Genomic DNA, 15920 nt, shown 5'->3' with positions numbered 1-15920 from the left:
TTGTAATTTTCAATTTATTGTCAACTGACTTTAAAAATGAGGTTATATAATAATGCACCAAGATATTGTTATACATATAAGAGTCTGATTTATAGTACGAGTTTGTATGAATAGTAAAGATGATTGAAATTTTCGTTATGACATTTAGATTGCCGAATTTTTAATGGTTGATATCACTATCAATTAGATGCCTAACATTTCATTATTTTACAAAATATTGCCACAATGTTTCATAATAATTAAATATATAATAAATAAGGCTCTATAAAGTTAAATGTGAATAAAGATGTCAAAGATTAATTGTCGTACATACTAAATTGATTTAGAAATTCGTCTAACGAGCCTTTTACTTATAACAGTTACAACTATATATATGCATTTATCCAATTTGCTTAAGGTATTAACTACGTGCAATGGCTTCTTTTTCCGTAAAAGAAGACCTAGATATTAATAATTATTATAATTGAGAGTAATTTCATTTACTTTAGAGTTAAAATCTAAGAAAACGAATTAATAGAAGAGTACTATTGCCAATACTGACATATTACATCAAGTATATATCCTAACCTTAACAAAGAAATAAGAGTTGCATTCTCAACAGCTAGTATGAATTAAAGAACGCCATCTATGCAAGTTAAAAAAATCAAATAAACTTATACTCAGTAGCTGCTGTAGACACAGACACACATAAACTGAAGCTTAAAAAGAGAAGGAAACTGAACTAAAAAGTCCGGTCATCGTTTACAATATAATACTCGGCAGTGGTAATATAACTATATTAATATTATAATATATATACTCTATTCATTATTCAAATATAGTTCACGGGAGACGCTTCAGTTCTTATTCGACGGCTTTTCAAGTTTGAATTAATTATGTCAAATAAAGATACCAAAAACCAACAGCGATGGTTACCCATCGAATGCAACCCCGATGTAAGTGAAATGAGTCATTAATCGTTATTGATGTAGGATTGTATGTTGAGTTACATTTGTTTTATTCTTTTGTATTTTCAGACAATGAATAAGGTACGGAGTCACTTTCGTATTTCCACACAAATCTATTGAATTGCGATTTTTAAGAGTTGACAATTTTCTACTAAATAAAATAATTGTTGGATCCAGGGCGGGAATTCCTTTTATTAATAATAATAAATAAAATGATTTCTTTGTTAATTTTATGCATGACCTGATGTAAATTACTTTTCCATTGAATACTTTATTTATTAATCAACCCCTTAGTTCTTGTATCAATGCGGTATGCCCAAGAAATGGTGTGTCACGGACGTTTTGGGATTAGATGAGACTCTTCTGGCTATGCTTTCCACGCCAGTTTTGGGCATTATGCTATTATATCCCCTTAGAAGTGATGAAGCGGTGAGTTCATGTTTCTTATTAGAGTATACCTTCTCAATATATAGCGAACATGTACATAGATCCAAGAAAGTGATGGCAAATATGAAGATAATCCCAATGTGTACTTTATGAAGCAAACCATTAGCAACGCCTGTGGTACAGTAGCCATGATTCATTGTATTGCCAACAATTTGGACACTATTAAGGTGGAGGGTGGATTTCTCAAATCCTTTTTGGATCAAAGTATGAATAAAAACGCTGAGGAAAGAGCTTTAATCTTGGAGCATGATGAAAATGTGTGTCAATCGCATGATGAAGTTGCGCGAGAGGGACAGAGTGCTGTTCCTGATCGACAAGATGCCGTTGACTATCACTTTGTTGCTTTAATTCAAAAGGATGGTGTATTATACGAGCTTGATGGACGAAAGTCTGGACCCATCAATCGTGGTACTACGAGCGAAGATTCTTTTGTAGTAGTAAGTATCCTTTTCATTTTCTGTTTGGTTGGGAAATAACTTGGAATTGAGGCATGCCTTATAGTTGGACCGCGCTAGACCTTGGCTAGTAAAATCAGTCTGGCTAATCATGAATGTCTTAAACCTATTTTAGTTTTCTAGTTGATAAATCAATGGGCTTGTGCAGGATAGCCGGTTTGGCTACGTAATATTGTAGCTTAAATACTGCATAAACAGAGACAATTTTGGGTTCAAATCATAAGTATTACCTTGTGTCAATTCAGCTTACTATTCTAATGAAGACTATGCAAACAGAGCAGTTTACTTCCTTCGAAATGAAAAACTTAGATCTTATGCTTGTTTGAAGAAAGACTTACTTTCTATGGAGCATGAATAATAATGGTTATATTACGAATTCAATTTCTAGTATGTAATAAGTATGAATTGTGTTTCACAGAAAATATTAAACTTTCTTTTTGTACTTCCAAAACTTGCCCTATTTAAAAAAAAAAGTACATCTATACTAGACCTGTACTATTCTAAAAATGATCCAATGTTTGTGGTATTCTGATCTAGTTAATTTTTCAGAAGGCTAGTAAAAAAAAAATCGCGCCCTGTTGGCTAGTAGCTAATTTTAACGACTTTTGAGCTCTGTAATTGTATTAAAATAGGAGGGTTGATACAAAGAATTAATTTTGAGCTGCTATAAAATCTAGAACATTCTAGACTTGAGAGCAATGTCCTAACTGATAATAGTTGATTAATTCTATCGAATTATAATTGTGTCCTTCAAATGTGAATATATTTATTTATTTTTTATATAGGATGCTGCTTTAGTATGTAAAAAATATATGGAACGTGATCCTGGAAACATCAATTTCTCTGTGCTTGCGCTAACATCTGCTGAATAATTTCAGGATTGAAATATAAATGACTTCAAATATCCATCCTTGCTTAATTCAGCGTCACACTATTTTTTCTTCAGAATGAATGGTAATTTGAAGCACTATTTGCAAATATATACAAATTTATCATTATTAAATTTAGATTAGTAAGAAAAAGATCCTCGGATTCTGTGATTATTATTTTTTTTTTTTTCGTTTTTTTCATGTATAAAAGGCTTGAATAAATTTTCTTTTTTTAATATTATCACAGCATTCACGAAATTATAATACAAATCTAAAAATTTATTCATCTTCCATGGGTATAATTAGTGATTCTCTCATTCATGACACATCTCCTCTATTTGAAACCCCTCCAAATCCATTTTTATCAACGTTTGAGCTACTGTTGATGGTCTTCTATAAACTCCTAATGTAGAAACTGAAGACGTTCTCCTTTGACGATAATTTTCGAATTCGTATTGAGCCTCCCTAAGAATATGTTTTTCTCTATTGATTTGAGTCCGTAAATTGTAAGGAACATCTGATATGATGTAAGATAGGAAACTGGTCGAAATATAGACCAAGTGCTACGGGGAAAATGTTTTATTATGTAAAGAAGATGGGATAATTATAATTAAAACCTCGAATATGATTATGAACGCAAGTCTTGCTGTAAATATGTGGAGCCATGTTCTTGATGTTTCATACGGTGTATCAAAGTCGGGTGGATTTCGGAATGCTCTATAGTAACACGTCTGATTTGATGAGCTAAGCTCTTTTTCGTTGTCATCTCTAAATTCTGAAATTATAAAAGGGAACTTAGTTTATGGTTACGTAATTTAAGGTTGATTAAATTGTTTATTTTATATAAATCTATTTCTGTTAAACTAGGAATAAAATCATAAAAATAATACGTGACAGTGTAAAGTTGGTATAACCATCCATGGATCCATTTGTAGAGTAACCAAATAAGAATACCATTCTAGGAATGAAATCCGTTGTCATGGATATAACAAGAGCCTGAAAAAAAAACAACTAATAAATATATATTGAGGCTTAATTAGATCTTCTAACATTAAACACAACAGACATATAAGTAATTCCCTCAAGGATCCCATACCAAATTCCAATACTGTGAACTCTATTTTCTAAAGGTCTTCGCATTAAAGTTGTGTATTTGTAGGCATCCAATCGTATTTCAAAAATATTATTCACCAGTGCTAATAAAGGTGCCAAGGGAAGGACAGCAACAAAAAGTGTTACGAATCCGTATTGAATAACTATATATTTATTTGGGAAGGTTATTAGCAAAATCATATTAAAGAATGACATAGAATATTGTAAGTACTCATTTCAACATATTCGTCAAATAAATGTAATCGGTCCATTTCTTCCAATTGATAATCCGCCTCCCATCTTTTGAGTTTTCGAGTAGAATTCTTAATTTCTTTCGTCGTATATTTGTAGATGTACTTTCTCCACCAATTTTTAATTTGACTAATAAAATAATAATTATTACTGACATGGATATGAGGGAAGCCAATAATCTCACGGTAAATATAGCTCAACCACGTTCATAAAGACTTGTCTAAAGATCATATATACGGAAAGAAGTATGCAGACCTCATAGACGCAGCCTGGTGGATCACATTGCTCTCCACTTAATTTGGATAAAACATTTGTTCGTGTCTTGGTGTCTCCGGGATAAGTGAAAAATCTTCCCTATTAGGAACAAGGGTAAAAGTACTCAATTACATACATTAGAGACAAAAAACAGCTCTCACTTTGAAAAATGCAGTATAAATCAGACTTGAGTAATAATTAATGAATTGAAACAAAAACATTTTGACGGTGTAGGAGCTTTCATATTGGCTTTGAGTCCTTGGATGCTCCAAATTTGTTAACTTTCGTGCTATGTATTGAAACATAATTCCCCCGGACTCTATTGCTATGGCATTCAAACTGGCAGCAATGACGGTTGATAAGATCTTCGAAAACTTTGAATATGTTTTTTTATACATAACCACGATTAAAAACATTCTAAATACCAAGATCGAAAATACAACTCCTAAAATAGCTACTAACTAAAATTTCAATGATGAAAGCGTTGTACTCAAGCAAAACAAAGGAATACTTACTAAAACCAACACTATACTTGAGGTTAAAAAAATTCGAAGAATCTTATCGGAGTTGGGTAAGTAAACTTCATCTTTCTGCGATAATGGATCAATTCTTAAAATAACATATATAAGGAACAATTAATCCTTTTAAAAGAAGTAATTCTACCTTGTTTTTTTTACAGAATTCACAAACTCTGGTCTAATTTCCATTTCTGAGTCATCTTCATCATGTAAATCCCATTCCCATTTCAGAATTTCCTGCTTTCTTTTCCACATTTCCAAAAAAGTCGTAGCTGAAATATAATTATAGTTTCAGTCAGTAAATATATATTTGTATGTCTTATGTAAGCACAATTCATGTAGTAGTTGGCTTTTGTAAATAATTAAATATTGATTTGGCTCTAAAGAATGAGCTTTTATTGTTTAAACTTTGCTAATAATTAAATGATAATATTCTAACATTCCAAGAATCTAAAAATTTGTCTTACCCCAAAATGACATGAAAATTGAAAAAAATATCGTAGCAGCATTATCAAAGAGATAAGTAAATTTGGATAAAAGACATGCGTCTTTCAAACGCCAAGGATGACAATTTTCCTCACATTGTTTGCACATAGTCACGTTACCCATAATCTTTGGATCACATATTTCTTTGCTAAACATGAATTATTCATTATTATTGTTTTTAGTTAATGAATGATTTTTATATGGCGTGACAAACCTGGCAATGTTCAGAGGACTATTCACTGTGGCAGCTCCGTAGAGGAAACAAGCAACTCCCACAATCGCAGGGATAAGGAGAATCTCAGTATAAAGACCTAGCCAGGCAAAGTAAAGTCCTACTTTGACTCCAAAATATTGCTTAATTAGCCAGAGAGGCTGATGTTTGTAAAAATTTTTAAGCTTTGCCCATTCCATAAAAAGGAGCTATAATAATATCTAGGCTTAATGAGTATGTATCAATTTACAAATGGGTAATATTTACTTACTCGTCTTTCATTCATATATTTTTTATTAAGTTCTTTGTCTTTGTAATTGTAGTCTCCAGAGTGTAATGGAAATACGGCATTGTAGTAGCCTTTCGTAACAAGTCTTTGGATACCACACTATGTTTTTCAGCAATATCAAAATTTAGTTTAATTGGATTTACTTTATTTAAAAATAAATAACTCTGCCCACCTTTTCAACACCATTATCTAAATATTTTATTCTAGAGAGAATTTGATAAACTATCTGTGTTCGTTGTAATGCTGTAAAGTCTTTTGCTCTCTCTTTAACAACGAATCTATGAAAATAATAAAGTATTAATTGATCAATTATGATTTTAAAAGCGTTTAATATGAATTTTTGAAGTTAATATAATACAAAGTTAAACATGAAAAATCAAATAAAGTTTGATATTTCTTTAAATATACATGCATGAGAGGATTGGTTACTCTCAAAAATAACTCTTGACGATGAAAGCTGTGTCCATGGTATACCACGCCGTCATAATAACAGCTCGGAGAGAATTCAAATTTTTATTATACATTTTTCTCCAAGACACTGGGGATATAATATATCGTGTGATCAGAACCAAAACGTGGTAAATGTAGTTTCAAGTGAACTGATACTAAAGCAACGTTTTAAGCAATGTTACTGTATAAATCTGTACTATTTCACTTATTACAAAATATTCGTCTAAGAATTTGGAAGGAAATTGTTGTAAGTGATCTTAACTCAAAATTGGCTTTGATTTTTATTGATCCTACTGTATGTTAACATTACTGTTGTAGCCACGCATTGGTTAATTGAAGGAAATACACATATAAAAGTTAGTGAATCTATTATGTCTTCATAGTTTAAGATATATTAAAACTATATACATTTGGAGAATTAGTATAAGGGATTTCGTTAATCTGGAATAGCTAGGGATGAGAACAGCAGGCAACTTATAACTTTGTACTCTATATTTTCTATCAATGACAGTAGGTCCACATCCATATGGTGTGATAAAAAAACAATAAATACTTCAATTTCAATCCAATTACTGGCTGCGGAGTTGGAGTCAGAGCCCTTTTTTGGTAGAGTTGGAAAATTTATACCAACTCCGACTATGAAAATTATTATAATTTATGTAAATAAAACTTATTTATAATTTGAAGTTTACAGTGAGTGTTCGTAGAGTTGTTTTTTTTTTCTAAATGTTTATAGATTATTGGTATTAAGTACTATTAATTTATGAAAGTTGAAAAAAAAATTATAAGTTTACTTCACAAATTTCAAACGTGTTCTATACTTACTCTAAAGTCTATACAATCACAATTCTCCAACATATCTAAAGTCTAAATTAATTTGTTACGAAGAGTGTAGCCGTTCAAAATACTGGAGTCGTATTTGGACATTTGATATGCCAACTCCATAGCCCTGCTAATTACATGTATATAAGTCTAATAAGACATCTCAATATATAGTGCCAACAAGCATGCATCTTGTAATTTATTAGTGGTTTCTTCCCCCTTGTGCTCTTCTCTTATTTTCTTGTATGTATATACATATGTGTTTAAAGTACAGTTTTTTACCTCGTTTTAAGTATAAATAGTCTTGTATTTTATGTATGTATTAGAGTAGGTTTTTGTGTTAATAAGAATACAGATGTTCTTATAAATAAGTATTGTCTTATTCCTCCACGCCTTTCCTTCTCCTCATTTGTCTCTCGGTCGTCCTGGATCTCTCCACCTTTAAATAGTTTGTGTTTCCTCAACCTCGTCAAGACACAACACATCTGAACTAATTAAATGATTAATCCAAAAATTAGTATCATTATTGTCATAGACAATAATTTACAAGTAAAGAAACATAATGTTCGGAGGTGAATTACGTCATAATTACTTAGGGTTGGAAAATTTAGGGAATTTTCAAAGATGGAAACAGGGGAACTTTGGGGAATTAATAGGAATTTTCGAGTAAAAACAGTATTAAACTGGAAATTTTCAATGTCGAAGAATCGATACATAAATATTCTAAGTGAAAAGTATAATTTCTCACATACATATTAGTTCATGAAACAAGTAAATTAATTTACAAAATTGTTTTCGGTGGCATGCTTGCTCACAACAGTGAAGAAGCAACACCACATGGATGATTAACAGCGTTATTTCTTGCTGTTTAAGCGAAATAAAAATGATTTCTTGCGTCGTTATGTAACAATGGATAAAACATAAATCTAGGTTGTCAGATGAGTGGAGAGGAGCTGGTGAAAGCCTTTCACAAAACTGAGGTTACTAAAGCGACTGTAACCTGCACATGCAAATACTCGTATCATAATTAAATAGGTACTTTGTAACTTTGAAAGCTGTATCTAAGAAATTTATAAGTATTTTTCAATATTTTTTTTTATAATTACGAATATACATCATTATGTAGATATTAAGTAGGATATTTATCTTTAAAAAAACTCCAAGGATACATCAGAAACCAGTAATATTTAAAGAATCGTAAGTGTATGCTATGTAAAACACATTAAATAATCAACGAAAAACAAGACAAATTGAGATCTTAATTTGTCACATATCTTGAATTGCATAATTATTGGAGTTTTATGAAATTATTTTCCTGAAAGAACTGATGAATGAGATAAATTGAGTACGCCATTTCTTATATCATCACTAGAGTTGCATAAAATATAACGCATGTGTTTTAATGCGTCCCAGATTTTTCGTAGTTGGCAATCTAAAGAATGTTGATTTTATTTTCCAAAGCTGTTATCCTTATTCTTTGATCCTTGAAGAGAGAAAATCAAAATATAAAGTAATCACTAGTGAGTGTGCTCATGACAGACGGAGAGTCATACTGATGATTGTTCTGAGATTTATTAGTGAAAGTCATTGTTAGACTAATAGCTTGATTAAAAATTGACATCGGAGTAATTCAAGCCTATGTGTACTTGCTCCATACAGAGTAGGATTTGCGTTTATTTCGTTTCTCTTATAACTACTCAATGCAACATAATAAAACAAAGCTGCCCTACTCGGAAACATACTTCAAATTGTCAGGGTTACCATTTTAATTTTAATTTTCTTTTATTTTACATGCGGAATGTCATATTTTATAAAAGTTTAGTGTTCACTACGTGAGTACATTTTTATATAAGTAAACTCCCCACTTATGAATTGATTGCGACAGACAGCGGCCCTGGGTATGTGCATTAGTAACTTAAAAGTAGATTGCAAGCTTAAATACCTGCATATCATGGTACATTAACTCATACTTATCGATAATGTTTGGTGTAAAACCTGGTTTGAAGATTCTTGGCTCGGGTTGTATGTATTTACTATCACGAAGAGATCCTGAGAAACTATGCATTTCTGATCCTGTTTCCATCTAGAATGAATTAAGGCTCTTTGATTAGAAAATGATATAACAAGTAAAGTGTACATTGTACATAAATGAAGAAAATTATCAGACCCTGTACTACTGCCAAAGAAAAATCTTAGCAAGGAATCTGATAATTCAGTGGACATCCGCAGTATTATATTTTGGGATGGCTAGGTTCTTGTATTTTTTTTTTTTTGAAATGGCAAAACAATTTTTTTTTGCAAAAAAATTAGAAAAATTAAATTTCAAATATTGAATTTTGTGGAAAAAATTTCAAAAATTCATAGCTGTTCAGTAAAAAATTAAATTTTTGAAAAAAAAATTCATAAATTAAATTTCATATATTAAATTTTCTGGAAAAACATACAAAATCCGAAGCTATTCACAAAAACTAAATTTTTCAGGAAAAAATTTCAAAAATTCACAGTTATTCACAGAAACCCAATTCTTTTTGGAAAAAAACTTCAAACATGAAATTTCAAATATAAAATTTTTTGAAAAAAAAATTCAAATATTACATTTTCGGAGAAAAATTTCAAAAATCCAAAGCTCTTCATAAAAAATAAAATAAAAAAACATTATAAAAAATGAAATTAAATTTCAATTAATACATTTTGTAGTAGAAAGCAAAAAATCCTTAATATTTTTTTTTTTTTTTTTTTTTGGGGGGCGGGATTTTAGCCCTTCACCCTAGCCCGTGCGGACGCCCCTGTAATTACTTCATCCCATCCGATTATTTTGCACCTTAACTCATTCACAAATACATGCATTATTAACTCTCATTAATTTTTAGAGTTATAAATGAGGTGTTTCGGAACAATAAACTATAATATTACTTACAATGCTTTTCGAGGTATCACCCATAGCATAATAATTTAAAACATAGCTATTAATAGGAGGTTTAATGCGTAGAAACTCGGCATTCCGCTCCAATACATGATTTGGAGCATGAATTTTGAGGAAATGAGTCTTTTCATCCAGAGAGTCCTAAGAGTTAGATTATGAGTAAATAAATATGTATAAATACTTTGATAAAAAAGAAACCGTTATTTTCTAATCCTGTATTTGTAGGGCATCCGTAGGATTAAATATATATTTTTATACTGGGGAGGGAGACATGCTTTTTATATTATTTATTTTTTTTGATTTCAAATATTTAATTTTTTTTAAAAACATTTCAAAAATCCACAGTTATTGACAACAAATTAAATTTAAAATATTGAATTAAAAAAAAAAAAAAAATCCACAGCTATTCACAAACCAATAATTTTTTTCAAAAATTATATTTCAAAAATAAAATCTTTGGGAAAAAAATTCGAAAAATTCAATGCTATTAAAATAATTTTTTTTTAAATTTTTTTTATTTCTATTTAAAAAAAATATCAAAAATCTACGGCTCTTTACATAAAATTAAGTTTTTGGAAAAAAATTTCAAATATTAAAATTTTAACGTAAGAAGCAAAAATGTATTAATTTGGTTGAGGGGGGGATACAGCCCCTCAGACCTCCCCCTGCGGAACCCCTAATTCGATTATCAAATTAACTATTTTATTATCTTGGTACACATGTTTAGTGTTGTGTTAGTCCTTATTTAGGACTGAATACTGCAGTCCCGTTAAGTTCAATCCTAAAACCCATATAGTTCAGTCCTTGATGACGTCACTCAACTTAATTTTTTTCTTTTTTAATTAGTTCTATTACTGACAATTTGAAGGACCGACAGTCTTAAGGATAAGAACCGATGACTGATACAACCGGTCCTAAGACTGGACCGAGCCAAATAAACAAGCACCGACACACCACTACACCTGTCCACAGCGTATGTTTAAAATGAACGCTATTTTAACTTGTTAGTTTATTTTTGACCGATAAAAAGCTTAGACATATTTTGATGTGCTGTGTCATTTCTAGAGGAAAAAATTAGGACAAAATTATTTAAATCTTTTGGAAGACAATATTATTCTATAACTATTATTTTTACAAAATGCCAAATTATAAAAAATAAACAATTCTTCAAAAGTTTTAAAAGAATTATCGCCTAAATTGATTTTTCCACATTTTTTTCAATAGTAGAAAATCTTTAAAAGTACCAGACACTTGGCTGATAAGAATTAGGGAATCCCTGTGTGGAGTTTGTTGAAGGAATTTTTTTTTTTTCACAATTCTAGATATCCACAAATTGCATCTTTTTCAATAGTCCCTGAAAGGACTGTGGGAAGCTCTTTCATAGTATTCAGCATTTTTTGTTGATAGTCCTATTGTGGGAATTAATTAAAGAGTTTTTATCATTGAACATAGAAATGACAAACCACATAATATGGGAAATTAAAGCTTTAACTTTATTCGGTCTTTTTTCCAGAAAATCGTAACACGAATGTCAAGCCATGCATTTTGCTTTGTTAAGTGCTAAGGTTCTCATTGCATTAAAGCTAACCAAGTTTGAAAATGTTTGTAGGCAAGATTCAAAGGCAATAATTATATCTGCCTCTGCCAGATACTCTGCTTGTTATCTCAAAATCCTAAACACGGATGGTAGTTCCTGGGTCTACGTACTTGAGTTGATTTGGTATCGTATTTCTGATTCCCTCTGATACTATTCGACGTTAAAGAAGATCGTCGGTCTGTAAGAACATTTTATGAAGAGGTCAACATTTTAAATTGATAATATTTTCACCAGTTTGACATTTTTTTATCTTTATTATTATTAATTAGTTAAACAATACTTTTATTGCTCTTAGGTATTGGTTTGGTAGTCTAATTTTAAGCCACAATACTTATTTACATTTTTTAGTAACTTAATCCTTCTTTACCCTTTATATTGTTTTAATTCTTTATGCACATATTGAGCAATATAAATAAAGACCTTATTAAAAAAATCGTAGAATACAACAAAAGGCGTCTTAACCTTTTTATTTGCTAAAACAAACTAACAATTCAAAATAACGGATATACATTATGTCAGTCATTATTTAATCGGTCCACTCTAGTCTAAGGACCGGCCCTTAAGATTGCTGGTCATTCAAACTGCCAGTCCTTCAGACTGTCAGCTCTAGAACTGATTAAAAAAATAAAGAATATAGTTGGGTGACGTCATCAATGACCGAACTTGGTAAATTTTAGGACTGATATGCAGGACTGAACTGGACCAGACAGTGACTGAACTAGCGAGGGACGGGAGTCTTCTGTCCTAAATAATCATCGACACATCACTTGGCATTGTAACAGCATAATAAAAAATAAATTTGAGAATCGAATACGAATTGAATTAGGAATGAGAAAATAACGGTTACTTTTTGATAAGACCTTGTATATTGTATATATAAGAGTAAAGAAAATTTATTACTCCTAATGAGAGAGGAACTTTCAACATTTAGAGTATTATTATTGCAGGAAAAATATTTTAAGATTGTATTTAAGCATATAGGGCATTTTCACGGGATGTCCAAATTTTGAAGTCGTCTATTTTGGGGGCCTAAATAAGTAAGCTTTATAACAATGACGAACCTATTTTCATTAATATTAAGGGAGGTATTGGATGACAAAATGGGACCAACAAATAAAAAGACTTAAACATTACCTTCTAACAAAAATCTATGCCTTTAATGCCTAGTTTTATTATATATCAGAGCCTAATATGTATTAAAATTTGTTATTATATCGTTACACAATCTCATTTCCATTGTGTACACAATAAATTTACTATTACAATCGAAAAAATATTTTTTTTTTCTAATTATCCTACTTTTCCTGTCCTTAATTGATCAACAAAAAGATTTTCTTAAAAATTCTTTTTATTTAAAATATCACTGTTTATTACGAGCATCAGGTAGTATTCAATGCAAGTGTTGAGTCTTTTTGTATTCATAAGCCATTTGATGGACTTTTAGGAAGGTTTATTGAAAATTTGTACATTTTGTGTGGTAAAAATATCATCACTAAATTTAATTCAGAGATTTTATTTTTTTATCTACAACATAAATAAAATTCAAAGACATTTTATTACCAATATTCCATAATTTGTCTCCTTCAATTTTCATGAGTGAAAATACTCTATATATTACAAATTTATTGCATTTAAAAAAAACACATCATAAGTAGGGGAATTCATCATTCAGAAAGAGAGAGAAAGAGGTTTACCCTACAACAATCTTTAAAAGAATGAACAAAAAAAGGAGAATAACACCAACCGTTTTCACTTTTCTGGTCTCAAAAATGTTATTGTTCTCTATATTTTACCTATCCATAATTATATCTTATATCAATGTATATATTTATATATAAATACGATGGTCACTTACAGTTTTATGCACAATTTCCATCTGAAGTCCAATTTTTCTAACGTTCCTTTCAAAACTTAGGCGTGCATTATTCATTTCTACGTTGTCCTCAAAGGCGATCATAAGATCTATCTGTCGATTCCCATCCTCGAAAAATATATCTGGATCTTTTTCAGTATTCTCGAGTTGTTTGTTCTAAATCAAATGATGCATAAATTCAGAAATTAAATTAAAATAAGTTCATTATTATGTCAGAATTGAAAACAGAGTACAGTTTTATATGATTGAGTAATATATGCAATGCTAGATACTTAATCTGAAGTTCTATGGTTTGATGGTATATCATAGTTTTGTAGATATGGTACAGACACCTCCGTCTAAAATGCAACATTTTAAATGTTTAGCTTTTGTCCTGTTTGTTATATTTCGATGTTGAATCCTAATTTTATTTTAATCACATGTTAAAAAATTAAAAACAAACAAAAAATAACCAATGTCAACCGGTAAATAAGAGCGACATAACCAAAACATGAAGCAAAGTAAAGCTGCAATTCTGGAGATATCCGCACGTGGAAAATTAACATCAGTGATATCGAAAGTACTGGGCTATAACCGCTTTACTCTGTACCGGGTGACTTCAAGAGGCACACCAAAAGCTTCTACAAGGTCCAGATCAAGCCCAAAAGAATTGTTTGAAGCAGTTAAATACACCATTCAAGGCAGAAAAGTCAAGGTGACCGTCAATGACCTGGCTCGTTAATTTGACAGTAGTCATACCACTATGTGCCACTTTGTGAAACAAGTTTTAAACCTAAATACCAAAAAGAAAACTCCTCCTCGGGGTTGGAAGCCTTTGGATCGAATAAATTAGCTTAAATCATTCAGTCTATTTTCTGTGTTTTCTTTTGTGTAATTGCAGCGTTTTTTAATAATTTTTTTACGCTGCCAGGATGATACAGTTGTATTTGAGTTCCAAATAGCTAAGGGCTTCTTATGGATCTGTAAAAGTGGTTGTAGGCACCAGACGCTGTAAATAAAAGATGGAAGGGGTGGGGTAAATTATGGATCCAGATCTGCTACTATGCTTGTCGGGCCTCTATACGTATAATATTTCTTAAGCCAGGGTTTCCCAAACTTTACTATACCAAGCCCCCCACCCACACACATACACTAATAAATTTTTAGCTGAGGTCCCCTTATACAAAACATTTGTACTATGTATGTATATATTGAAAGTAATCTTCAATTTCCCCCCATCCCCACACTAGCCTCACTTTGAAAACCATTGTCTTACGCAACCTCTAATTTTGGGCACCTCTGGGGCACTGCGAACTATGCATATAAAGTATCAACCATCATTCCCAGGTCCCGAATTTTCTAGCGACATCCCTTGTTTTAAGTGCTTGTTACCAAACTGAGCCTTTATTCAAAGGAACCGAGACTTAAGAGCGGAACTGAGACCGATAAATCTGAGCGGAGACTGAGACCGAAACTGTTGAAATGAAAGAACCAGGACCGATATAACTACTTAACCTGAAACGGGCACAATCTTGCAAAAGGTGGCTATAGTGATTGATGTCCCTTGATTGTATCTATGACCTTCCTTTCACAAAAATATCCATTGTATTTGGTTGGCAAGTTTTGATATTTCTTCTTCTTTTCTTCTAATCAGTGCTCTGAACGTTGATGGACTGATTTAGCTTTTGTTAAGGAACATTTATTAACAATCCTTGAATAATAGTTTCATATTTGAGAAGAATTGGCTAACTACCAACTGATTTTGGGCCTCTTTTTTATCTATTTTTATATGAAAGGTTACGTGGAACAATAAAAGTAACGATCTGCTAAAAATGATATAAGCAAGGATTACTCAAATGTCGATCCTCAATTCTACTCCGAGTCCCACAAGGACCTACACTTATAACTCTGCAACAAATCCATCGTTCCTTTCCGTCTTTCACGCGTTAGATATTACAACTTATGTCTAAATTATGAAAATAAGATTTATTTGCATTTTCGACCTTTATTTGCATTTTTGACCTTAATTTGTATTTCTCCTCCCATTCATTTATTAAAAAAAAGGAATGATTAAGGGCGAGTACTGGAGGAGCAAGAGAAGAAGAAGAGGAAAGGATGAATATGAAGGCCAGATGTTCTCTATCTCAGTTTATACTAAAATTTTGTTTATTCTAATCCCATCATATATACGTTATATAAACCTATTGAGTCTATCTTGTAGGATTGACTCGCTACATAGCCCCTCTCCCTCCCAAGAGGATGCTTACCGTAATTCAAACAAAAAATCTACATAACATTTTATCATAAGTTATAACAATCATATTTCATCATTGTACCAGACCACAAATGTTTAAGGTAGTAATCAGATTAATATTTGATCGGAACATCCTCTAACTAGAAACAAAATAAAACAGAGAGGCGTCATTACAAAAAATCAGCAACTAACGCCCATCTC

At 31.1% G+C, this 15920-nt stretch overlaps 2 protein-coding genes across 3 annotated transcripts in view; one reads left to right on the top strand and one right to left on the bottom strand.

Annotated features, from left to right (window-relative positions):
- Nucleotides 1-622: 622 nt before the first annotated feature.
- Uch (Ubiquitin carboxyl-terminal hydrolase) lies at nucleotides 623-2959 on the top strand. Of its 2 annotated transcripts, XM_040711826.2 has the most exons (6): nucleotides 623-764; nucleotides 822-935; nucleotides 1017-1028; nucleotides 1242-1376; nucleotides 1436-1831; nucleotides 2635-2959. In XM_040711826.2, the coding sequence occupies exons 2-6, from the start codon at nucleotides 876-878 to the stop codon at nucleotides 2719-2721; spliced, it is 690 nt and encodes a 229-aa protein (XP_040567760.1). In that variant the 5' UTR covers nucleotides 623-764; nucleotides 822-875; the 3' UTR covers nucleotides 2722-2959. The 2 variants fall into 2 exon arrangements, 1 of the variants encoding a protein (XP_040567760.1); XR_011780295.1 differs by lacking the exons at nucleotides 623-764; nucleotides 822-935; nucleotides 1017-1028 and having other exon boundaries at nucleotides 1203-1376; nucleotides 2635-2803; nucleotides 2858-2959.
- The window catches only part of LOC121117405 (anoctamin-4), a 39001-nt gene continuing 25943 nt past the window's right edge, over nucleotides 2863-15920 (bottom strand). The window contains exons 2-17 of the mRNA XM_040711823.2: nucleotides 13469-13642; nucleotides 10011-10157; nucleotides 9064-9176; nucleotides 5994-6099; nucleotides 5804-5920; nucleotides 5536-5741; nucleotides 5303-5469; nucleotides 4981-5107; nucleotides 4833-4926; nucleotides 4479-4778; nucleotides 4247-4416; nucleotides 4043-4191; nucleotides 3769-3974; nucleotides 3609-3714; nucleotides 3336-3493; nucleotides 2863-3281 (exon numbers count right to left, since the gene is read on the bottom strand). Coding sequence (XP_040567757.1) covers nucleotides 3033-3281; nucleotides 3336-3493; nucleotides 3609-3714; nucleotides 3769-3974; nucleotides 4043-4191; nucleotides 4247-4416; nucleotides 4479-4778; nucleotides 4833-4926; nucleotides 4981-5107; nucleotides 5303-5469; nucleotides 5536-5741; nucleotides 5804-5920; nucleotides 5994-6099; nucleotides 9064-9176; nucleotides 10011-10157; nucleotides 13469-13642 — 2589 coding nt within the window. The 3' untranslated portion in view covers nucleotides 2863-3032. The remainder of the gene's footprint in view (nucleotides 3282-3335; nucleotides 3494-3608; nucleotides 3715-3768; nucleotides 3975-4042; nucleotides 4192-4246; nucleotides 4417-4478; nucleotides 4779-4832; nucleotides 4927-4980; nucleotides 5108-5302; nucleotides 5470-5535; nucleotides 5742-5803; nucleotides 5921-5993; nucleotides 6100-9063; nucleotides 9177-10010; nucleotides 10158-13468; nucleotides 13643-15920) is intronic.

Source organism: Lepeophtheirus salmonis, chromosome 5 (assembly GCF_016086655.4).
Source record: "Lepeophtheirus salmonis chromosome 5, UVic_Lsal_1.4, whole genome shotgun sequence".
Classification (NCBI taxonomy): domain Eukaryota; kingdom Metazoa; phylum Arthropoda; class Copepoda; order Siphonostomatoida; family Caligidae; genus Lepeophtheirus; species Lepeophtheirus salmonis.
The sequence above is the reverse complement of the archived record's forward strand: the minus strand, read 5'-3'. Positions and strand labels throughout refer to the sequence as shown.